Genomic DNA, 25064 nt, shown 5'->3' on the forward strand with positions numbered 1-25064 from the left:
TCACAAGAGGCGGTCAAATGATGTCATGGTCAGGGATGAAAAAGAGGAACCCTAGAATTCTCAATCCTGGTCTTTGCTGCTCCAAGGCAAAGCCAGCAGGAGCCAGACAATCGTCAGCATGGCCCCCAGCCCCCAGGCGCAGTAGCCCGGGGTTCAGCATCTCGTGGGGGTGGCACCACTAAGGCACCACTGTGGTCCTGCCTCCTGCTCTTGAATGACTACATGGCTTCTTTCAGCTCACCTTGGAGCGGGTATCCTAGTTCCTCGTGCCAGGGGAAACTCCAGCTCGAGTCAGGCCTCTGCCCCACCTGTTCTACTCTGGGTGCTTCCTGGAGCGGGGCTTTGGGTAGGCAAGCCAGGGCTTGCCTATGAAACACCTGAGGCACCAGTTACCTAAGCCCCACTTGTTTATCTCTGTTTTTCCTTGGCAGAACACGGGCTCCAGTATTGATTGAGTGGGTCCCGCCCTGAGGGAGTGACATGATTACCCTGAAGTCTTCTTTTCTGTTTTTCCAGTTACACTCTTTCTGCCCCAGAGCCTATCAGTTGGCTCCGGAGGCAGTGCTGGACGAGGGAGGAGCAGACAGCACAGGGCACACTGCTTGTCCTACCAACATGGAAGCCACAGCTTCTCAGCCCCCTGGACTGTAACCCTGCTATCCATCTTGAGGCTACCATCACCATGGCACCTCTACTGGCCATCACATTGTACAAACATAGGGTCACATACACAATCACACAGCGTCACAGTCACAAAGTACCACACAGTCAGATACACAGCCACACGCTGCCGCATGCACTCAAAATGACACGTGGTTATATGTAATCATACATTGTCACAGCATCAGGCACATTGTCACACAGTGTTACCTATAGTTATACACAGTATCACACTGTCACATATACAGTCACACACATTGTCCCAGAAAACTTAACACAAAAGTCCACAACACTGGCCTCCCTTCCTGCAAGGCATAATGCTGACAGGGCTAGTCTTCCTAGTCATCAAAGAAAGAGCCTCCACATGCATGCAACAGTGTTTGTGTGTGATACAATGTCTACTCATGCAAACATGTGCGTGTACCTGGCCCAGAGAAACTATCACTGCATGAGGGAGTGTGGAGGGCTGCCCAGGCCTAGAGCTGTCTGGGCCTGTGATGACTGAGCACCTTGGCCCTTCCCTGTTCTTCCTGCCTCCCTGAGATAGAAGCAAGGCTTTAGATCTAGTACTGTGGAAACTCTATCTGAGAGGCACTACAGCACTTTAAGGAAGATTTTCCTCTTGGACACTAGGCGTCTATACATGTCACATGTCACATGCAACAGAGGTGTCCCCCTCTGTCTGCAGTGTACTTTGGCTAATGGAAGAACATTGGGGCTACTCTCCTGGAGGTCCCCTGCCTCAGCTTGGAACAAAGCATCGAGTTTTCCCAATCAGCTGACCAGAGATGAGCAAGGCTGACAGAGCCAGCTAGCGGACACTGCCTCCCTGACTAGTGCTCTGAAAAGTGACTCAGTGGAATGGGTGGTAGGGCCCTTCGGCTAATGACGCGCCTCTGACTCAGGAAGGAAACTGTGCCTGGAACTCTGGGGGCAGTTGTAAAACTGTGACCTCAGTCTGAGGTTTCTGAGACTACTTCCTGAGATCCTTCAGGGGCCAGCCATGGCCTAAAGGCACAGAGAAAGTTGGTTCCAAGGACAGTGGTAGCTATGGAGGAGTGGAGGAAGCCCCATGTAAGTCCCACTGTGAATAGATGAGCAGAGCAGCTAAGTAGCATCCGGGCATGCCCACCCCACTGCGATGGAGTTGGTGTCCAGAAATGTGATGTCGCAGAGGCCAAAGGCAGCAGACATGTCTTGGAACCAAAGAGCAGTGCAACTTGCTGTGGCCATCCAGGCCCAGAATTCTGGTCCACCTGGCTCCCCAAATCTTCAGGGCAAAGTATGTACCCAGACCACCGTAGAAGGGGTACGGCATCCTCTCCTACAGCCTTTCCTCTTGCCACGTCCTGAAACCTTCCCCTTTGTGTCCCCCTGCAGTGGAAAAGTCCAGCAGGCTCAGGCCTGCCAAGTCTTCCAGGGGTCCCATCGGTGGGATCTCTAGAAAACTTCAGGGTGGCTGTCACAGGGGGGCCACATGGTTTACAGTCTCCACCTACCGTGGAAGGCGACCCGGAGACACTACACATACCAGGACCTCACAAATGCAGCAATCAGTAATGATGACAAAATACTGGGGGATGGGGAGAATCAAACGCAAATCTGTCCAAACTCGTCTGCAGTCCCAGGGTGCTCTGGCCTCTACACCTGTTCCTACACTCACACAGAGACTGTGCGATTAGGGAGAGGCTCCAGCTGGGCTCAGGGTCCAGGTCTGAATGACTCTGGATGGGGGCCCCTCCAGAGCTGATGCTCCTCAGGTCCAGATCTCATCAGCTCCCAGATCCGTTGGTCCTTCAGCTGTACCAGGTGCTCCAACCTCATCACTTTCATCTGCAAAATCTTCAGAAAGCACACAAGTCTGAAAGTTTCCTGAGAAGTCCCCTTACCTGCCAGTTAGACCATGGGCAACTCCATCCTCTAGGAATGAATGTCCAACCTCAGGTCTTGTGGCAGAGGGGGCAGCACCAGAGGCCCTTTGTGGGGCCACTGGGAAAGACAAACAGTAGGATTCTTGAGCAAGATTCTACAGCCAATGAGCCTGAGGAGTTGGGGGGTGGGGGAAGGGGGGACACGGGGTAGGGGGGAGAGACATTGTCAGGCCACAGATGGCTGGGTTTCCTTCTTCTGCTCCTTGCTGGGATTCTCCTAGCCTCTCAGCCTGGAAGGACCAGATGTAGGGTAGGTAGGGGCAGGGGCAAGGGCATGGGGGTGGGGTGGGGGGTGGCAGGGCAGGGACTGAGCCTTCTTTGCTGTGAGCCCAGCACCTAGTTGGGCAGGTATGCAGGGCACACTTGCAGAGCCAGCAGCCGGCTGACAGGTGTGTGGCTGTTGTACTGTCTGTTCATCACGTACATCCAAAAGTTGATGACTCAAGAATAAGTGAAGTGGGGCTGGAGATATCTCAGCGGTTAAGGTCAAGAGTGCATACTCGCTGGGCGTGGTGGCAAATGCCTGTAATCCCAGCACTCGGGAGGCAGAGGCAGGTGGATCGCTGTGAGTTTGAGGCCAGCCCTGGTCTACAAAGTGAGTCCAGGACAGCCAAGGCTACACAGAGAAACCCTGTCTCATAAAACAAAAAAAAAAAAAAAAAAAAAGAGTGCATACTCTACGCTAGACGGTAGTAGCACACGCCTTTAACCAGAGCACTCAGGAGATAGAGGAAGGCAGATATCTGAGTTTGAGGCAGCCTGGTCTACAAAGAGTGCCAGGACAGCCAGGGTGACACAGAGAAACCCTGTCTTGAAAAATTAAAGAGTGCATACTCTTTTTTTAAATTATTTTTTTGAAGAAGGCAGTATCTCTTTTTTTTTTTTTTTTTAAGATTTTATTTATTTATTAATACACACGCCAGAAGAGGGCACCAGATCTCATTATAGATGGTTTTGAGCCACCATGTGGTTGCTGGGAATTAAACTCAGGACCTCTAGAAGAATAGACAGTGCTCTTAACCTCTGAGCCATCTCTTCAGCCCCAAGAGTGCATACTCTTGCTGGGTTTGGTGGTGTATACTTTTAATCTCAGTATTTGTGGGGACAGAGGCAGGTGGATCTCTGAATTTGAGGCCAGCTTGCTCTATATAGTGAGTTTAAGGACAGCCAGAGCTATGTAGAGAGACCCTGTCTAAAAAAAGGATATGTTTGTGTGTGTGTGTGTGTGTGTGTGTGTATGTATGTGTGTGAGTGTGTGTCTGTGTGTATGAGTGTGTGTGTGTATGTAAGTGTGTATGTATGTATGTGTGTGTATGTGTCTGTGTGTGTGTATGTATGTGTGTGTGAGTGTGTGTCTGTGTATGTATGTGTGTGAGTGTGTGTCTGTGTGTATGTATGTGTGTGTATGTATCTGTGTGTGTATGTATGTGTGTGTATGTGTCTGTGTATGTATGTATGTGTGAGTGTGTGTCTGTGTGTGTATGTGTGTGAGTGTGTGTCTGTGTATGTATGTGTGTGAGTATGTGTATGTATGTGTGTGTGTCTGTGTATGTATGTGTGTGAGTGTGTGTCTGTGTGTGAGTGTGTGTCTGTGTGTGTATGTGAGTGTATGTGTCTGTGTATGTATGTGTGTGAGTGTGTGTGTGTGAGTGTGTGTCTGTGTGTGTGTGTGTATATGTGAGTGTGTACTGGTAACCTCTTAGAGAAATCCAGAGTTGGGTCTCTACCACCCACATCAGGTAGCTCAGAAGCTCCCGTAACTCCAGCCCCTGGACAATTGGATGCATCCGGCCTCCATGGGTATCTGCACTTAAGTGCACAAATCCATATATACACAAAATTTTAAATTTTGGGGGGACTGTGTTTCTCTATGTATTCCTGGCTGTCCAGGAGCTTTCTATGTAGACCAAGCTGGCCTTGAAGTCATAGAGATCCTCCTGCCTCTGCCTCTAGAATGCTGGAATTAAAGGCGTGTGTCACCTGCCCAGCTACATATCGTTTTTAAAAAAAATTAAATAAGAAAGAATAAGTGAAGGAAACTAGGGATGGTGGCATACACCTGTAATCCTACTTGTGGGGAGGCAGAGACTCGGGGTGCGGGTGGGGAGGGGGTGTCACTGAAAATCCAAGGCCACTCTGGCTATTTAGCAAGACTCAGCCTCAAGAAACTGAACAGACAAAAATGAACGTTCAGAAAGAGCAGCCTGACCCTCCCTGCCCTGGGCACAGTGGCGTGACAGACCTATCAGCTGGGGCATCCGTTGTCCCTCTGTGCCTGTTTGAAGGCCTCTGAGACCTTGTCTCACACCAGACACCCAGACTCCACCATGCACCTTGAGCAGAAAAACTGGATCTGTCTCATTCCCGTGGAGTGTGAAGGAAGGCATGTGTGGGGCAGGGTGAGGAGCCAGCCTCATAGCAGACAATGAGAGACAAGGCCCTTCCCTGGACCCGAGGAGTGTGACACTGTTCACAGCCACTGCATAAAGCCTGTATTCTGCACACCTTCCCACTACTCTTCGTTCATAGACAAACTGAAAAGCTGGGACGCTGTGCCTAGGTCCAGCAATGGAGCCCAACACACACAGCTGAGCCATGGGCTTGTTATACCCCGTCTATCACCAGACAGTTCTCCCATGACTACGAAGAGACTCCAACTCTTCAACTCCAAAGCTGTGTATCTCCCTTAGGGACGATTTGCAAGTGGTAGTCAATCCGTAAGTGGCAAGTTGAGTGTCAGTCCTTAAATGGCAAGTTAAATGTCAACCCTTAAATGGCAAGTTGGTCTGTTCTTCTCTGAGTCTCCAATTAAGAGTTACTGTTCCCTCGGTCAGCATTTGAGCCAGGGCGACAGTGGGAGAGCTGCGCTGTGGGCAAGCAGGGTGCACAGAGGCGGCAACAGCTTCAATTCTCTTTACTACTTCCTTTCTACTACTTCCCTGTAAGTCCAAAGCCACAGTAATATAACATCACCTTCCTGTTTTCACAAGAGGATAACTCATCAAGATTTGGGTACATACTCAGGAACTGAGATGGCATGCAATTTCCGGCAGCCCCTGAGACTCTGAGGCCTCTTGGCCAAGAATGTCCATCCTCCCCTATTGTCTTAGCTCCTTGTGCTCCCAGGATACAGGGAGGGGAAAGAAATAGTAAGAGGTGTTGGAAGTTCCTGGTGAAAGAGCAGGTGTGTGCCTGCAGAACCAAACGTACATCAGAGAGCAAGGCACGTACCACACAACCAGGCTTTTACGACACAACTGTGTACTCACAGAGCCATGGGTACATCCACAGAACCAGACATGCATCTGCAGTACCAGACGTTAGCACACAAAGCCAGGTGTGCACTGCAGGACCATATATGCACTACAGAATAAGCTATGCATCACAGAGCCAAATGTGCACTGCAGAGCTAAGTGTGTTCTATAGAGCCAGATGTGCACTGCAGAGCTAAGTGTGTTCTATAGAGCCAGATGTGCACTGCAGAGCTAAGTGTGTTCTATAGAGCCAGATGTGCACTGCAGAGCTAAGTGTGTTCTATAGAGCCAGATGTGCACTGCAGAGCTAAGTGTGTTCTATAGAGCCAGATGTGCACTGCAGAGCCAAGTGTGTTTTATAGAGCCAGATGTGCACCAAAGTTAGATATACACCGCACATCTAAATGTTCACAAAGATCCCCAGGGGGTTGTTTCCAAGGCCCTGGCCTTTGGAGAGGGAGGGAAACACAAGACCCAGTTCAGGCTAGTGGTCCAGGCAGCATCTCATTCTATGTACTTTCCAGGTGTCCCCACAGCATCTGCTCCCCGAGATGGGCCTCAGTCCATACTGCCATTCTGTACTCCTGGGCTGCCCTAGGGTCTGGTGTAGACAGGACCAAGGAAGCAGGTGATGAGTACATTAGGGGTCCACCATATCTTTTCTGCCTCTGAGAAGGACTGAAATACTCCACAGACTAGACTCAATTTGGAGGCCAGGCTGGCTTTGAACTCACAGTGATCCTCCTGCCTCTGCCTCTCTGAGTGCTGGGATTAAAGGCGTGTGACACTACAGCAGGCATTTTTCAAAACAGGGTTTCTCTGGGTACCCCTGTCCTTCCATCCCAGAAGTTGCTCTGAAGACCAGGCTAGACTTGAACTCACAAAGATCCCACTTGCCTCTGCTGGGATTAAAGGCATTTGCTACCACTGCCAGGCCACTAAATAATCCAAAGGATGTTGATTCTCTCAGGTCAGGGACCGGTGCTGCGGCCCCTTTCCCTCCCATCCACCGCCCACCCCCCCCCACCCCCGTCCCATACACCCTTCACTGGGTCAGTGCCAGCTCTGCAGAAACTCAGCCAAGGAGTGTGAAACTGGGGCGGTGGGTCCCTCTGCATCTTTGTCTTGCAGCTCAGAATGGCTAGGCAGCAAGGGATGCCCAGCAGGACCATACCTTGACTGTCTCCTGCAGAATGGCTAGGCAGCAAGGGATGCCCAGCAGGACCATACCTTGACTGTCTCCTGCATAAGGGCTAGGCAACAAGGGATGCCCAGCAGGACCATACCTTGACTGTCTTCTGCAGAATGGCTAGGCAGCAAGGGATGCCCAGCAGGACCATACCTTGACTGTCTCCTGCAGAATGGCTAGGCAGCAAGGGATGCCCAGCAGGACCATACCTTGACTGTCTCCTGCAGAAGGGCTAGGCAGCAAGGGATGCCCAGCAGGACCATACCTTGACTGTCTCCTGCAGAAGAGCTAGTGCTTGCTCCTTATCCTCCAGCTGCTGCTGGGTGCTGGCCAGGTCACCCCAGAGCCCTTCAATTAGGTCCCTGAAAGGTAAACACTGACCTTTAATCCAGGATAGGGATCGTAAGGAGGCGGGCAGGGACAATTTGAGAGATAAGTGTCCACCCTCTGCGAGCACAGCAGCCCCATTTTCTCCAAATCCCTTTGATTCTGAAGGGTCTTCGGGCTGAAGGGGGTTGGAGGGCTCTGTAGGCCTGAATGACAAATAGACACCATCAGCTCAGGATCTTGCTTCTGATGGGTACCCACTAGTGACAGTGCATATAGATGATGGGAGGGGACATGGTCCATAGCAGGTAAAGCAGACTCAGGTGTTACCATGGAAGGACTTGGTCCTATCCTGGCATCAGGGCCTATTGCATAGCCCTGGAAACCTCAGAAACGGCGCTTCTGTTTGAATAATGGCTTCCCTGCAGGGCTCACAGGCTCCCTCTTGCATAGTTGCTCTCTGGGTATTAATGTGGCCAGGACTCTAAGTAGTGTGCCTCAGAAGCCCACCAGCCCCTCTGGGCCCAGGATGCACCTGGGCATACCTGTTCTCTTTGGTGAGCTCATGATCATCACAGGCCCAGCTTTCAGGAACGTAGTGTTCTTCTCCACCAGAGTCCCAGAGGGGCTCTGACAGGCTGCAATTATCCACATTAGGATCTTGAATCCTGGTGGGATGTGGGTGGGAGGTAAGCCCCACCCAAGGTCGGATATCATCCACACCAGAGTGTCCTGGATCCTACAAAGTACAGAAGTTGGGAAGTGAGGTGTAGCAGGGCTGAACACGTCTGGTTTCCATTCTGGGTGTGGTCAGTAGGTAAACTGGAGAAGAGGAGAGGGGAGGGCTTGAGCTAGTTGTAGTAGAGACAACTCTTAATGTATTTTTTTGGACCATGGGATGCACTTTCTCCCCAAAAGTGTATGGGGGGATTAGGGTGTGCCTTATTGTCCAATTGCTGTTTTTACTGTTTTTCTTGTTTTACTGCTCTAAGAACTGGGTGCATCTTATGGTCAGGTGTGTCTTATAGTCCAAAAAATACGGTAAGTGTTTTCACTGCCCAGGGTAGGTGGCTCAGGCTGGGAAGGAGCTGTGAGGAGGCGGGAAAATTCGATGGGTCTAAGTGGCAACTGTGCCTCACACACAGACTTCATTTTACTTTGGACCAGAGGCACACTCATTTCTCTTTGATTTTCACACAGATTATCTGTGTGCAAAGGGCAACAGACACAGCTGACTTACAGGCTGAATTGATGTGCAGACACTTCCAGCTGCACTGCCGGAGCGTACACGAACAGCGCTGGTCTCCACTTTCTCCCTCAGTGCGCACAGGATAGACTCGATAACTCCAGGCCTGTTGGAGACCACCTTTTGGATGTCAGTTTCTGAGATACACAAGTGCAGCTTGGGAAAGACTTTCCTGAAAAGAGAGAGTAGTGGGGAGGGGGGGTGCTGCCTCAAAGCAGTACCGCCAGGGGCTGGGCTTTAAGCCCTCCCTGCAGTCCCGTCCTCCATGCCTTCGAACCACCGGACAACATTGAGCTTTCTTAGAGAGGAGAGGATACCAAGAGCTCCTTTGTGCTCTGTGTGCCCTAGGGGCCCATGGCTATCTCACCCCTGGCCTAGTGAGCCTAGGTCTCAGGAGATCACAGAACGCTTGCTATACCAGGTCATGTTCTCTGTACTTGTTCTCATCTTCCTGAGTGCTTGCCCTGTGCCCTGAAAGTCCTGTTGATACAGCTCACTATGCCTGAAATCTGCGGCTGGACCCTCTCAGGCAAGATCACCTCCCTTTGAGGTTTCTTTTTCTTTCTTCTTCTTCTTTTTCTTTTTTGGCTTTTTGAGACAGGCTTTCTCTGTGTAGCCTTGGCTGTCCTGGACTCACTTTGTAGACCAGGCTGGCCTCAAACTCACAGCGATCCGCCTGCCTCTGCTGAGATTAAAGGCATGGGCCACCACTGCCCGGTCCCCTTTGAGGTTTCTTTCCATCTCGATCCTCTCAAATATAAGCCCAGGCCTCAGCCCTGCAATGCCCCTAATCCAATCTAAGCCAATCTTGAGGATTCTGAACCCCACCCCCCATAGAGCATCCTGGGTGCCTACCCATGTTCCCCACCTTGCTCTGCTCAGTCACTTCCTCGAGCCCTCACTGATTTGACTACATCGAACATGTCTGCCCTACCCTGTCTGGTTGTTCTTGGTATCACTTATCACACCAAACATAGAGGTAGGGACTTGTTTGAGAACAGTTTGGGAGGTGAAGTGAAATGTGCCTCCATTGACTGGTAAGCTCTCCTACCAGGGAGCCCCAGGAGCCCTGGTTGTGATAGGGTTCTGTAGGCAAGGACACAGTTAAAGCAGTAAGAGATCCAAAGCTGGAGAGAGCATCCCTGGGGTCAACCTAGGTGGGCTGAGCTCCCAGGCCTTGCCTGTTGAGAAGGCTCCAATTGCTCAGCTTCTGGTCTGTACTGCAGGCTGGGACGTAGCTGTGCAAATCCACCAGCCGAGGGCGGAAGTGCTTCACAATCTCGGCCACCAGCACTGTGGGAATGCGATTGGATTTGGCTGGCTAAGACCCCGGTTGCAGTTGGTACCCCTGACCACACGACAGGCGCGCGGAATGGAGTGGGAAGGGCATGAGCTTGTGCTGGGGAGACCATGATTGTTCCCCAAGAGCCCTCGGTACCGCAGCTAGCCTCCAAGACAGACCATGTGGTTGGATGGTCTGAGGAGCTAACACAGCGTGAGAGCCACGGGAGGTCGTGTCTGCAACTACCCTTCCTAAGCAGAACGAGTCTGGACTCAAGAACTGCCTCATCCCCCCCACCCCCACCCGTACTAGGGGGCTGGACGCAAGGGCGGCCCTCAGCTCTGAGCTGTCATCATTCGTCCCAAAGCGCCTCTCCCTCCCTCGCACCGCCATCACTGAAGTCCCGAGCCAGGTGGCGCTTGGGGCGGCTGAGTGGGAGCTGGTCCAGCCAAGCGCAGAGGTTGTGAATATCCCCAGGCGTTGGCGAGAGCGCAGAAGAGCTCCGCTTGGAAGCACTGAGCATCGTAAAAGAGTGAATCTGTAGCAGCGAAACTCAGCGGAAGAAAGCTGGTGAGTTTGGACGGTTGCTGGGAGACGAGACACATCCGGAAGGGGCGGGGCCCGTACCTGACCCGGCCCGCCCTCGATCCCAGGTAGGATTGGTCTTCCTACATGTCAGGAGACGGGGCTTAACTAAGGCTGAAGGCTAAAATTAAGGGAGAAGGTTGGTGAAATAACTTGGTCTAGTGTAATAAAAAAACAAACAAACTGCCCTTTAGAATGTGGTCTATAGTCTACTGATAAATTAGAATCTTTATTAATGAACAGTGTTAGTAGAAGTTTCAGCAACCATTCTGTCCCAACACGGAAATGACGGCGACTCCTGTCCGAACATCCCCAAGAACGTCTGCTTTTCCTTCCTAAATCTCAAACGTGGGCTGTAGATAGTTACTGTACAGAGCAGCCCCGGCCTTGGGGAGGGATCACTGCGTGTGGGCGGGTGCAGAGGTTGCCGGGAGGAGGCTCAGCATCTTGCCCACACCAGAAGACTGGTACGACCACGTACACTGTAGGTGACGCTGCCCTAGCATAGCGATTGTAGACTGTATTGCCCAAGCTGGCCAAGGCCAGTGAGAGGACACTGGTTCAGGAGGGCCGCTGGACAGCAAGAGCCGCAGAGATTATTCCTGAGGTAGAAACGGTGTGCAGGTCCAGTCTGAGTGGGGGCTGTTGCTGAAGGAGCATGTCCATAGGGGCACTGGTATCTCCAAACTTCCACAAGCCTACGATGGCCCTGAGGTGCCCTAGCTGGTCACCTCTTCTGAATGGGGACCTTCAGAGCAACCTTTGGCCCACCAGCTTCCTGCCAAGAAGAAAAGGCAATTGATGTTAAAGAGCGTCTGATTTGCTGTAAGAGGTACAGCTGCGCTGTGGCGCACGCCCGTAATCCCAGCACTTAGGAAGGCAGAGGCAGGCGGATCTCTGTGAGTTCGAGGCCAGCCTGGTCTACAAAGCGAGTCCAGGACAGTGAAGCCTACACAGAGAAACCCTGTCTCAAAAAACAACAAAACAACAACAAAAGAAGTACAGCTGGTTATTCCAATGTACGTTCTTTACATTTAAATCCTCACTTCCTCCAATAGAATTAATGGCCCTGCCCACACAACATGGCTGTACTAACATCTCATACATGGTGTAGACTTGCCATACGAGGGAAACTTGATAGCCCCGAAAGCAGCAAGTGCCAAAAAGATCCAGCAGATTATAAAGCAGACATCAAACCTGTTCCTGAACATTTGCCCATTTCCTTTTCAGATGTCACCAAAACTTAGCCGTTAACAAGACACAAACACCCACCCGCCCTCCAGAGCAGTGCTGCACAGTCAGCAGGAAGATTCCTGAAAGATGGACTCCTCCTGTGGGGCTCACCTGAGTCACTCCAGGCATGGTGGTCTCTCCAGTGCCAGGCTTGGCTGGTGGTGTCGGGGGTGCAAAGGTTGGCTTGACCTGGGAGGAACCAGATACAGCTGATGGAGGGTATCTCCTATGTAGGCCAATCACTGCATCAGCTCTGTCCTCCTAAGGCTGTTCTCAGCTCCAGACTAGGCCCAAAGGCTTCTGTTTTCACACAGCTCCATGGCTGCACCACTCAACTGCTAAAGCCTAGACCTGGCAGAGCTGCTCTTCTTCACTAGCTGTTCCAACCCATCTTGCAGCCTTGCCAGTAGCCCACATTACCCTGAGGGTTCCTAAATTTTCAAAACATGGGTCTTCAGCACCTCAGAAGAAAAGGATAACTACTGAAACACACATCTACACATTTCTGTGCACTTCCATATTCCTAGAGAGGATGGAGACCTGGCATTTGGTGGGTTTCAGCATTATCTGCTAAGCTTTCCTCCTGGGTGAGGCACATTTTGGCCTTCCTCCTCATCCAGCTTCTTTTAATCCTTGCCTGAAAATCCCTGTGCCCTGCCCCACCCCTGGGCCCTGCCCCACCCCTGGGCCCTGCCCCATCCCTGGGCCCTGCCCCATTCCGCAGTCAGAGCTGCTCCTTGGATGAATTTGTCTTTTCTTTCCTCCTTCCTTTTTATTTTCCTTCCTTCCTTTTCTTTCTTCCTTTCCTTTTTATTTATTTATTTTTTATTTTGTGTTCATTGGTGTTTTGCCTGCATACATATCTGGAACTGGAGTTACAGACAGTTGTAAGCTGCCATGTAGGTGCTGGGAATTGAACCCGGATACTCTGGAAGAGCAAAGGGTGCTCTTAACCGCTGGGCCATCTCTTCAGTCCCCCTTTTTTATTGTTGTTTTTTTGTTTTGTTTTGTTTTTGTTTTTTGAGACAGGGTTTCTCTGTGTAGCCTTGGTTGCCCTGGACTCACTCTGTAGACCAGGCTGGCCTCGAACTCAGAGATCTACCTGCCTCTGCCTCCCCAGTGCAAGCATGGTGACTTGAGTTCAATCTCTGCAACATATGTAAAAGTGGAAGGGGGGCTGGAGGGATGGCTCAGAGGATAAGAACACTGGCTGTTCTTCCAAAGGTCCTGAGTTCAATTCCCAGCAACCACATGGTGGCTCACAGCATGTGTGGCATGCAGACACACATGGGGGCAGAGTACTGTATAACTAATAAATAAATAAATAAAATCTTTTAAAAAAAAAGTGGAAGGAATGCGCCAATGCGATAAAGTTCTCTGATATCCTCTTGCATGCTGTGGCATGCTGCACACCACACACACACACACACACACACACACACACACACTCCACCCTAATAATAATAAATCATAATCAGCAAAGGCCACTGAGATTGATCATCCAGGAAAGATGCTTGCAGCACAAACTGGATGACCTGAGCCTTATCCCTAGAGCCCAAGTAAAAGTCAACTTCACAAAGTGGTCCTCTGACCTCCACACATGCACCATGGCATACATCACCCCCCCATCATACACACAATAATAAATAAAGAAAACAAAAAGGAAGAAAGGTAACATTGTGATAGCCAAGCACAGTGACAACTATTAGAGGTCAAGTGTCAAAGTTTCTGGAGATGTAGGGTTTCAGGAGTTTCCAGATCGTCTCCCAGGCATTTGTTCATTTCTTTCCCTAGGCATCAGTTCATTCAGTACAAAGATAGCTCACAGTAGGGAAATCATAGATATTCAGACCCCCATCCCGTCTTCAGTACTCTCCATGCTATTCCTTCTAAAAGTACCACCCACATCCACTTACAACCAAAACATAAGAAGTAGACAAACTAACTTGAACTAATTCTCATGTCGAAACTAGCACTGAGAACTGTGGACTGAAACCCACTGAAAGTGACAAGTACCCAGAGGAGCAGATAAGAGCCTAACAGAACAAGGAACAAGAACTCACGCTCCAGGTCACACACAAGCTACCCTTGGGGGTTTCCCTAAAGCCCACCACTCTGTGACCTTCTCAGACTTCACTTGCTCACCAAAAACTCCCTTAGCCCTGCCTCAGAGAAGCAGAGAGGCCTGCCCAGGAGGATGGTCAACAGCACTAAGTGGGCAGCTGACCTGTTCAGTTAAGGACTGTGTCAGAGCTCAGGGGCCAGTCCAAGCCTGTCCTGCTGCTTGCTGGGACAGGCAACCCCATGTGCACATACCCAGGGTCTCTACCAGTCCAGCTACGACTCCAGAGCAGCCACCTCAGGCTCTCACAAGTAGGAGCCCGCTTTTAGGGCTAAGAAAGGGGGTGTCCATCACTTAAAGATGAGGAGCCCTGCTGGGAAGGACTCCAACACCTTGGGGAAGAAAGAACTGGAATGACTCTCTGCCTTCAAAGCTTTTGTCGGTGGCATTTTGAGACCTTCTAGATCCCTGTAGCCTCCCCCAAGGGAAAGGGTAGGATGGCTGCTCTCTGGAGCAAAGGGCCTCAGCTTGCAGGAGGAGAGGGTCTCTTCAGAGTTCAGGCTGCCCCCTTACCTGCTTAGGTTTCAGCTTTGGGAGGGGCTTGGTGGGTGGAACAGGGCTAAGCTGTTGGGGGAAAAAGTTGAGTCAGGATCCACAGACTGGACCAGTTCAGGTTAGGGAAGCACCTTCCCCCTCACAGGCTTCCTGAAAACAAACCCTTGGGTTCCATTGACTATGCTAGCTAGGCAGGGCTAAGTTACTTTCCCTGTACAGCATGATTCCCTAGGGCTCCAGGCCCAGAGTCAGCCACCACATACCACCTCTTAGGAGCTTTCCGTGTCCCCAGAACACACATGGCTATTTCCCAAGACTTACCAGATCTGGTACCTTCTGGGCATAAACAGGAACTGGGAGTGGTGGGCTGGACACGGCACCTGGGGGCTTCCGGGGACAGAGATGTGAGCCTGGGCCCAAGAAGCAATGCTAAGACCCCGTTGCATGCCCATCATGGTTTAGGACTCAAGGCTCTTACACTTCCCAAAGGGCATCCTCCATATTTCCTGCTGACCCTAGGCTAGCTGCATGGCCCAACCCTTTCCCCAGCTATGGTGTTGCAAGGGGCATTCTCTTCTCACAGCTCAGGTCTGAGAGCACTCAAACCCTTAAGTTCAAGTCCAAACTCCAAATATAGAGCCTTAGGAGACAGGTCTTCACTTAGCCCTCCCCCTCCCTTGGGGTGACTGTAATACTTCTCTGAGACTCCAGGCTACTGCAGGGCTCAATTTGTATAAAAAGGCTTCCTTATTCCTAATGAGTCCCTTCACTGTCCCAATGGATCCCTTCACTGTCCCTATTGGGTCCCTTCACTGTCCCTATTGGGTCCCTTCACTGTCCCTATTGGGTCCCTTCACTGTCCCTAATGGATCCCTTCACTGTCCCTATTGGGTCCCTTCACTGTCCCTATTGGGTCCCTTCACTGTCCCTATTGGGTCCCTTCACTGTCCCTATTGGGTCCCTTCACTGTCCCTAATGGATCCCTTCACTGTCCCTAATGGGTCCCTTCACTGTCCCTAATAGATCCCTTCACTGTCCCTAATGGGTCCCTTCACTGTCCCTAATGGGTCCCTTCACTGTCCCTATTGGGTCCCTTCACTGTCCCTATTGGGTCCCTTCACTGTCCCTAATAGATCCCTTCACTGTCCCTAATGGATCCCTTCACTGTCCCTAATGGGTCCCTTCACTGTCCCTAATGGGTCCCTTCACTGTCCCTATTGGGTCCCTTCATTGTCCCTATTGGGTCCCTTCACTGTCCCTATTGGGTCCCTTCACTGTCCCTAATGGGTCCCTCCACTGTCCCTAATGGGTCACACCCTGGTGTTGAGGGATGGAGAGCCTGAGGTTCCCTCACTTTGGCCCCATGAACCTGACAGAGGACAGTACATACTGCGGGAGGAGGCCTCTTTGGTGTCATTGTGGGTCTTGGGGGCTGGCTGGTAGAAACTATCTCTGGAGGGCCTGGAGGCCTGTTCTTATCTGGCAGGCTGCTGTCCCCAGTGTAGAATAGAGGGTTCGAAAGCCCTGTGGTAGGCTTGGGTGCCACACTCCTAGGGAAAAAGAGACAAGCAATGGTGTAGTCGCTTCCAGCCAGAGAATGCAGGACTCCTGGGTATGCTCCCCAATTCAAGCTGGTGCAAGCCACATAGGATACAAGCTGTAGTCACAGGCACATGTGTGAGCACAGGAGGACAAGGAGCAAGTCCCCTGACAGCTGTGCTAGGGCGGTGCTTGGAGGACTTGGGAAAAGCTGTCCTTTGGCAATCAGCTTGAGGGGTCAAGGCCTTGGTGCAGGGCACAATGGAACCTAGTGAGGCATATGTGGCCATGGCTGGGGGTGGGGAGGCTATCTCAACTCTGGATTTATCATACCCCTATTTTTTGCCACACTGTCCCATTACAGCCTCGAAGGAGGAGGAGGGAGAGGAGGAAGAAGAGAAGCAGCAGAGATCCTGGGGATTTCTTGAGCTTCCTACCCAGGCCTGTCCAATACCCAGAGAACCCCAAGTCCCCCCTTGAGTGCTTTTCTGCATGGTCCTGCTGACAGAAGCAATGATTTTTGTTTCTTAAGTAACAGCAAAGCCATTTCTCAAGTGCTGAGTACAAGAAGTGTCTCACATGGAGATATGTTGCAACCACCATGTCCTCACCTCTTTTGGACTTGTCTCTGGGGCCTTCGGTAGATGATGACAATTGCCAGGGTGACCATCACAGCCGCCAGGATCACCAAGACCACCGTCACACTGACTGGGAGGCTCCTAGATGCTATGGAACACATGGCCACATGATCATCCAGGACTGGGTACCAGCGCGATCAAGAGTTAGGGAGGGCCCCTGGGAGATGCAGCCTTCTCAGTCCCCCTTGACCACAACCTGGGTCCCACATCCCATATATGGTTGAGTGCCTGAGGACTCCAGCAGGGGGTCCAGTACATTACAGCAGCTCTTCTGGCTTTCCAGCAATGGGGTAGGAGATGTGGTAGTGCTGAGTCCCAGCCCCACAGTGTCACTGTTGAGGCCTAGCCAGTTCCCCGAGGCTGTGGTGCTGTGGACAGCTGCAGGCTCAGTGGCCACTGGGAAGGAAGACACTGTGGGGGTTCTGGGGAGTGGCCCTGGATGCCTGCGCCAAAGCTATCTAGCCTTGTTTTGGACAGGACACCACCCTGCGTCACCTTTGGGAAGTAGAGATATGTGATCCTAACCACCCTCAGGGCTGGCACCCACACATACCAGCTCTTGTGGTCTTCAGGACCTTACCCATTTGTTTTTCTGGTACATTTGCCAGCATCTGTGCACAGTAGGGCGGGGCCCAGCCTGAGTGGCAGTGGCATTCCCTCTTGTGGTTGCATACCTGTGGAGGGGGGGTGTGAAGCTGGGCCTCAAGGACAGGTACCCCACAGGGCAGCAGGGCACATTGCAGCACACACAGGGTCCCTTCCATGTACCCATATACATCAGTCTTGGGCTTATAAGGGGTTCTCCCCAGTGGCCACACTGTCCAACAGCCATAAGATCAGTGGAGGGCACCTGCCCTACCTCAGCCTCAGAAAGGGCTTGTTGATACCTCCATTAGAAGGATACAGGCTTGTTAGAGCCCACATTGCTATACCCACAGGGGTCTCTGTCACAAGTTCTATCAGACAGGTGGCAGCCACCTAGCTCAAGGGCACCAGACAATGGGTATGCCATGACCTGCGGCCCGAGGCTACACATACCCCATGGTTGTTGCACTTTGCAGAGCAGTTCTCAGATCTGTATACATGGAGGCTCTGGCAGTGTCCATTCATGCAAACCTGGAAGGTAGAAGGGGCTCTTGGGTAGCTGGCCTAGACCCAATCCCAACCCTACTATCCTCAAATCCAAAGTTAAACTCAGGTTACAGAACAGCTATGCCCTCGTGTGTATGTGTGTGTGTGTCTATGTGTGTGTCTGTGTGTGTGCGCGTGCACGCGCGCGCGCGTGTGTGTGTGTGTGTGTGTGTGCATGCGCCTCAACCGTGAGAGTGGTACTGGACTGGCTGACCCTGCAGACACTTTGGGTATGGTGGTCTCCAGGAAGGTGTCTCCACTTGCCTCCCCAGCCAACACTGTCTGTATAGGCCCTTATCAGAGAGTCATATGGGCACAGCCCCGGATGGCTTTCAAGTGCTCCTCAGCTTACCTTCCCCTCCTCACACTTGGTGCCTGGGAGTACCAGCTCATAGCTGCCGGTGTTGCTGTCCGTTTGGAGAGCTTGGCACATTCCATAGTGGGAGGAGAAAGTGCAGGAGGAACGTTCAAGGGGTTTCTGGCCTCCCTCACAGTACAGCACCCCACATCGGTTGATCCTGCAGACAGGGGGTAGTCTGTGGTCATGCGTATCCTGGGCATGTGCTCAGGGGCCTGGGTGCTACATGTGATGGTCCCAGGACCTTTCCTTCCTCAAGGATGACAGTCTCAGTCTGATGACTTGATGCAGGCCAGACTGCAGAAAAGCCACCTGCCCCACAGACCAGGCCTCCTTTGTGGGGAAGTCTCTGTGGACCAGCCTTGCCATTGAACACGTACTACATCCAGCACCCAACAGTTTGGCCTTGATGTTTACCTGCCAGGGAGCATCCTGCCATTGCAGCCTTGAGGGATGGTAAAAGTAGAGCAGGTGTCTGATGCAGCCCGGGAGCCTGTGGGGCCAGGAGAAGTTAGCATGGCTTAGGTAACAGGCGCTCTACAAGTTGGCCCCCATCCTCTATGCTCCTGTCTGCCTCACCTGGCCCCCACAGATGCTGGCACTGCTGTGTCAGTGTGGGGCAGCTCCCATCAAAGCAGTAGCCCCCTGGGCAGGGGGTGCCATTCTCTTGGAAGGAATCTTCAGGACATGCTGGCTTCTGGCCATCACAGAACTCCTCCAGGTCACATTTGTCCTTCATGGGGCGACATAGCTCACCAGCTGGCTTCACCTGGTCCCACAGAGAAGCTTACTGTGCAGCAGGCCCACATAATGCCTTTACAGGTATCCTATTGCCCTGGGTTTGGCTGGGGAAGATCCTGGGGGAAGTCCAACTTACTTTGCACTCATGACAGCAGGCACCGGAAGCACACTCTGCCCCCTTGGCCAGCTTGCAAGTGGTGGCATTGCAGCAAGGGTTCTGACAGTCCTGGGAGGACAATGGTTTGAGCAGCTATACCCTAGCCAGACCTGGCTCCAGGGCAGATTGGGTTTTGGTGCTCTCTGGGCAAGAGGCAGCAGCCAATTTATCTCCAACTCCCTTATAGGTTATTAGGGGCTCAAAAGGAAATGTAGCGGCTTGTGATCCCAAGGGCCACATGTGGTATAGGCATACAAACAATGCCAGGCCTGAGAGGCCAGCCTAACCAAAAGGACCTTGGCTTGAGGCCCCTACACTAATGGTGAGTCTGACCAGCAAGGGGCAGGGTTAGGGTGAGACAGACCTGAGGTGTGCCACAGTCACACTCCTCTCCACGCTCCACAAATAGGTTTCCACACACAGGGCCACCCACGAACCGGTTGACATCTGGGACATTGTTCAGGCAGCTTGTCTGGGGCTTCACCACGAATGACTCTAAGTCAACCTGGCTACACCTGCTGAATGTCCTGGGGAACTTGGAGCTAAGGGCAAGAGATGTCACCATTAGGAGGAAGAGCCTCATGCCAATTTGTCCTTTCCCACCTAGCGTGCCCCGCGAGAGCTCACCCAAAGCGTCCAGTCATGATGCAGCCACCACCCTCAAGTGGCACAGGACAGTAGCAGCCCGGAACGTTCTCATCATGGCTCATGCCCAGGTTGTGGCCCAGCTCGTGGGCCATGGTAGATGCTACACCAATGGAGTGTTTGGTGTGGTCCTATGGGGATGAGCTCATTAGTTCGATCCTACTGCCATCTACCCACATGCCCTCTGCCACCTCTAGGTGCCCATAGGCACGATGCTACTTCCTGCTAACAACCTAACATAAAACCAGATTTCAAATCCATCCCCCAGAGGAGGTGGCTGCTTCCTGGTGTCTTAGGGACCTAGATCGACACTTTCTACCCCACATTCAGGCTCTACTTTTGGCCGTACTATATATACAGTTTGGCAAACTTGGGTGAGAGTTCCTTTTACCTGGTTCACAGCTCCTGAGTGCCGGGAACACAGAGCAGACACCTTAGCCAGTCCAACAGTGGTCCCAATGAAATCAATGCCCCTAGAAACAGATATGACATATATGCCCATGACATGGTTGCTGGCCCTGCTTCATCCCTGCACAGCTCTGCTTAGGTGTCGTGCTCTGGAGGCCAGGCTGTATAGAGGCTAAATCTCTAGGGCTTGGCTCTGTCACACTGTGGTGGATGGGTGTGCCCACCCACTCACGTGATAAGTTGTACATTGTCATGTGAGTGCTGCCCCAGCAAATTCTGTTCCCTCCAGGATAAGAAGTTCTCCAGTGTAACATTGGCATAGCGGCTGATGTAGAACTTGTCCGTGGTCCAGATCTCCAGGCCCACCAGGACCACACGGAAATTGAGTTCCTGATAAAGCTGCAGAATATGAGAGGCCCCTTGGAGTCAGTCCAGGGGTGGGGATGGACAGGGGCATGATGTGCATCTCGCCACTGGAAGGTCCTGAGCTCAGTATAGAACCCCCGACCAAACCAACCCCCATCTTGACTGTCTATCTTGCCCTTCCCACCTTAAACAGCTGTACCTTCCCTTCAGGTGTCAGCACCCCTGGGGCAACCCACCTTGTCCACGTGGTTTACAACCTCCAGCACTCGCTGGCGCACGGCCTCTCTGCTCCCCACCATCTGGAACTGGAAATAGAGGACCTTTTGGCTGGGGCCTGGCAACCTCATCCTAGGTCATCCAGCCCGCTCAACCCCTGCATCCCATACCTCTTGGCTGTCTGTGACCACATACAACTCCACATAGCGGGGTTCTCTGGGTATTAGCCAGTTCTAGGAAAGAAGCCAGTCAGCATTCTTGCCCTTGACCCCAACTTACCCTAGAGCCCATCTCTATGTTGGGAGATATCTCCAGTGTAGTGGGCTTTCTCTGTAGCTGCAGGGCTGAGCCAGGCCCACCCACCCGGCATGGGGCCTGCTTCAGGGCTACAGATAGCCATGCTTAGGCCTAAGCATGGGGTCTGTGGCCTGACCAGCAGGGGATGATGATGCTCACCCTGGGCTGAGACCTGTAGATTTCTAAGGCCCTCGGCCCTCCGTCATCCAGACTGGTCTCGTCGACCCCACAGGTCCCAGCCTTCTGTTGCAGGTGGTTTGCCTGGTACACTGCATGCTGCCCCTCTTCCTCACCATCCAGGGGCTCAATCAAGTGGACAGTGGATCCAACTTGGAAAAAGCCCCTGACGGGGAGAAGCAGGTGAGCAGAGGATATGGTCAGCTTGTTCTTAACTGACGTCTGGGAGGACAGGTGCTCCATGCTTACTGCCCCAGAACAGGCACCTTCCACCCTTGTGGGAGATGAGCAGGTTTGCAGGTACAGAAGGCAAGAAGACACATGGGTGTGGTATGGCCTGTAGTTGCTAATTAAGCTTAAACAAGAGCTCCAATCGCTTCAAACACAGAGCAGGAAAGACTTTTCCCCCCTTTTTTCCAAGACAGGGCTTCTCTGTATAGCCTTGGCTGTCCTAGACTCACTTTGTAGACCAGGCTGGCCTTGAACTCACAGTGATCTTCCTGCCTCTGCCTTCTGAATGCTGGGATTAAAGGGGTGTGTCACCACACCCAGTGTCATTTTTTTTTTCAAAGTCTCATGCCAAGGCCCTTTTTCACTGCCTCAGTTTATCTTTCTGTAGAAGGAGACTTCCTGCTTCCTGCTGTACATACCTGAGGCCAGCACAGGTGCTAAGGCTGGCAGCTGAGCCCTGGTACCCTTCCACATGGCCTTGGTAAAGGCAGTGGTCCTGAAAAAAAAGGGAGGGAGGGTCAGTCATAGGTCTTGCTGCCATGGTCTCACTGGCCTAGGGAAGGCCATCCTAGTACCATACCTGCCCATGCAGCTGTTCTGTCACCTCAGAGCCATTGGCTGCTGAGTAGGTCTCTATGTAGCTTGAGGCCAACAGGTCCCTGGAAGAGAACCATTGAAGTTGCCTGGTCCCACCCCACACTGAGCAGCCACCACAGGGCACCTGGGCCAGGATCCTGACACACAGAAGCCTGTACTTCCTCCTGGACCCAAGGACTGCTTACCTGTTCTTCCGAAGGTGCAAGATGAAAGTGTGCCCACTGGTCTCAAGAGTATAGCTCAGAGTCTCTGGGTACTGGCCCTGGGTGAGAATTCAAGGGTGAGTGGCCTCAGCTTAAGGCCAGGAATTTGCATAGCAGAGAGCTCCCGGAAGAACCTTCCTAGGAGACCTTGGGGTTTCCTTAGTTTCAGGCAAGGAAGTAGATGGCCGGGGCCAGGCTGAACTGTTTGGGAGGAACAGGGAAAGCATTCTCCTAGATAAAGCAGAAAACAATAGCACTCCATGGTCCCCAGAATCATTTCCTCATCCGTTCACAAGGATGATAGTGATGATGATGGTGATGAAGATTGATGATGACGACACTCCTTTCCAGAGAAAGCAGGGTAGGAGTGGTAAGATCGCCACTAAATCCAGGGCAACATGGGGGTGGGCAAGGCGCACAGACCCCTCCCCCTCAGTACCACTCTTTCACAGCAGGCTATAGTGTCCATCTCAAGGTTCAGGGCAGGTGTGTGCTACACGCTTTATGACCCTTCACTCATACACCACGTGTACAACCAGCTAGCCCTAGGGACAGCATACAGCAGGAAAGAGGAAAACCCAAGCGGAGATGTTTCCTGAAGATCCAAACAAGGACAGGGCCAGGAATCTTCCTGGAGGTCTACAGGCTACTCTCTGTTCCCAGCCCCCAGGAAATCCCAGGCTGAGAGAAGCTCAATGCATTCACATAGCTGTAGGGTGAGCAGCTGTTAGCTAATCTAATAAACCACTGCCAACTGAAACTAGGGAGTGGCCTGGGGCAGCACAAGCTGCTGATTGAGAGGCCTCTCCAGGCTGGGCCAGTGGTCTCGAAAGGAGCGAGGCAGTGAGTGGGTCCTAGAGCCTAGCCTGGAGACCCTAGGCTCTGGTTCAGGGTGGCAGCCGGAGGCAGGAAGTGGTAAGCTCAGTAAGGAGGAACTACAGTCATGCCCTGAAACACTGACAGATTTAAGTCCCTGAGCTGTGCAGGGCAGCCCCTAGAGTCTACTGGGCCTTTTACAGAAATAGGTCATGTGGCCAGGCTAATGGGGAGACTCACCGAGTGGGAGGGCAGGGCTCTGCGGGAGCGGGATGCCGCTAGGCGCCGAGGCCATACAATCTCATACTGTTCTACGTGGGGCAAAGGAGGTCCAGAGGCTACTGCTACAGGAAAGAGAAAGGGGATCAGAGGCACAGCGGGGACCACCCTACCTGAAGCGGTGTCTAGCCAGTGTTATCTCTCTTATCTGGGAAATCACTACATAGCTCAGTGCTAGCAACAGGATCTAGTCCTGTGGTCCCGGTAAGAAGAGCTTTGTGCCTAAAACACCACCAGGTACAGTACCCAGAGGAACCCTCCCCCTCCCATTTACTTGCCCTTCCCCAGTGCCTATCTGGGGAAGACCTAGCCATGGAGAATACATAGAGGCCCTTTGGTCTGCTTGCCAGACATCTAGAGTTGACCTGATCTCATCTTTAGTTACATGCTCATATGTAATTGATGGAGAAAGCACCCTCTCCCTCAGGCTTTTCTCTCCCAACAGAAAACTTCCTGTCCAACAACAGACCCTCTATAGGCAGGTCCAGTTTTAGAGACCAACTGCCCCCAAAGGACTGTCCTCTTTGGCATAGACAAGAGGTGCAGCTTCCTAACCCCAGAGTTCCAGGACTGAGAGGTAAGAGGAGAGACCCCTCCAGCCAGGGGCATCCCAAGACAGAGGAAAATCAAGCCTTCCAGTAGGAGGTAAGGCCCCATGTTGCTAGGGAGCTGGACCCACTGCACTTCTGGGCTTCTGTCCCTGCCTAGCAAGAGGGTTTTGCATCCCCCATAAACTCACAGATGAACCTTGCTATGTGGGCCTCCTACAGCAGCCAGGAAAGCTGCCCTGTGGGTGCCACACCTAGTGGTGTCACGGTTCCTGTAACTAGCTCAAGGGAAAAGTCCCAGGAGCCAACTTCTCTTACACTTCACTTTTGAAAAATCTCAATGCTGACCTTTTCTGTATCTACCTATTTTCTCCATGCCCAGGCTAAGTGGCCACTAGGCAGACACCAAACTCTGAATGGGTTCCTTGAAATCAAATAATCATCACTTACCTGGTGTCCATAGGATGCTGAGTAGCCAAAGGCCAAGCATGACAGGATCCTGGGCACACTGACTCTAGAGGTTCCACAAAATACTCCGACTTGAGCACTGGTCTGGTACTTCTGAGAGTCCTTCCTAAATATCAGGACTGGCCAATCACTGGGCTGCGGGGCGGGGCAGGGTGGGGCAAGGCGGGGCAAAACATGTACACCTCTGTACCAGCACCCTGCTGGCAGCAACCCCCTCCAGAACAGTCTGGAGTTACCGAGGCCTCTCTCAAGCAGCCTTTGGGTGCTTTGCATCTCCTACTTTCTCTTCCATGATTTTTAAACTAAATTAATGGGAGCTGGAAATGATAAATAGACCAACTTAAGCTGTGGCCTCGCTTCCCAGCCCTGCCTGAGCTTGGGAGTGCTAATTGGGTGGAGTCAAGCTGGAAGGTGACTTTTAGAGGGGAAGTGACTTGTGAGCCTGAAACTTCAGATGGTTGGGGGGGGGGGCTTTGTCTTCCTGGGCAACCGAAAGAGGAAAGGAGGGGCAGTGTGGGCCCAGGACCAGCCTGTGGGAGCTGATACTTTCAAAGCTCCTGCCCAGTTCCACCAGGCTTCTGAGGAAGAGAGATGCAGGGAGGAACACAGAAAGATGGGTGTCTAGGCCCCGGTGACCAAGTTATAGTCACCTAGTGATAGGGCCTGACTGATCCTTTGAGGTCTTATCCTAATGTCACAGAAGGGATCTGGATGTACCAGGCTTCTTCTATGGTTCTGGATTCTTTTCTTCATGTCCCAGGGGTAGGGCTGTCCCAGAGCCAGAGCTTTCAGCACCCCTACCATGGCCTGGTTCACAGCTTCTTCAGGTAGGTCTGTTACTGTGGGAACCCAGGACTCTGGGGAACGTGGTCAAGCCTGTTTGTCATTTGTGGTAACGTTCCCCTCTACGACACATCCTTGTGGG

The 25064-nt window shown here is 52.2% G+C and overlaps 2 protein-coding genes across 2 annotated transcripts; both read right to left on the reverse strand.

Annotated features, from left to right (window-relative positions):
- Window positions 1–1314: 1314 nt before the first annotated feature.
- On the reverse strand, window positions 1315–11033 carry LOC127189044 (sperm flagellar protein 1-like). The gene is given in 8 exon segments (XM_051145554.1): window positions 1315–2502; window positions 7300–7396; window positions 7479–7498; window positions 7500–7607; window positions 7942–8100; window positions 8623–8779; window positions 9789–9900; window positions 10277–11033. Coding segments are annotated over 8 exon segments (930 nt in total). The 5' UTR covers window positions 10413–11033; the 3' UTR covers window positions 1315–2361.
- A 25-nt stretch (window positions 11034–11058) lies between these two features.
- Window positions 11059–24176, reverse strand: Adam8 (ADAM metallopeptidase domain 8). The gene is made up of 24 exons (XM_051145555.1): window positions 24122–24176; window positions 23085–23188; window positions 22011–22087; window positions 21809–21887; window positions 21648–21724; window positions 20980–21163; window positions 20694–20756; window positions 20544–20612; window positions 20174–20340; window positions 19925–20006; window positions 19516–19664; window positions 19253–19430; window positions 18868–18957; window positions 18570–18759; window positions 18408–18483; window positions 17985–18150; window positions 17540–17617; window positions 17082–17175; window positions 16475–16589; window positions 15715–15874; window positions 14646–14711; window positions 14343–14393; window positions 11819–11896; window positions 11059–11252 (listed from the first exon to the last, which is right to left on the reverse strand). Exons 1-24 carry the CDS (start codon window positions 24159–24161, stop codon window positions 11202–11204), a joined length of 2484 nt encoding a protein of 827 aa, XP_051001512.1. The 5' UTR covers window positions 24162–24176; the 3' UTR covers window positions 11059–11201.
- Window positions 24177–25064: the final 888 nt, after the last annotated feature.

Source organism: Acomys russatus, chromosome 5 (genome assembly GCF_903995435.1).
Source record: "Acomys russatus chromosome 5, mAcoRus1.1, whole genome shotgun sequence".
Classification (NCBI taxonomy): Eukaryota; Metazoa; Chordata; class Mammalia; order Rodentia; family Muridae; genus Acomys; species Acomys russatus.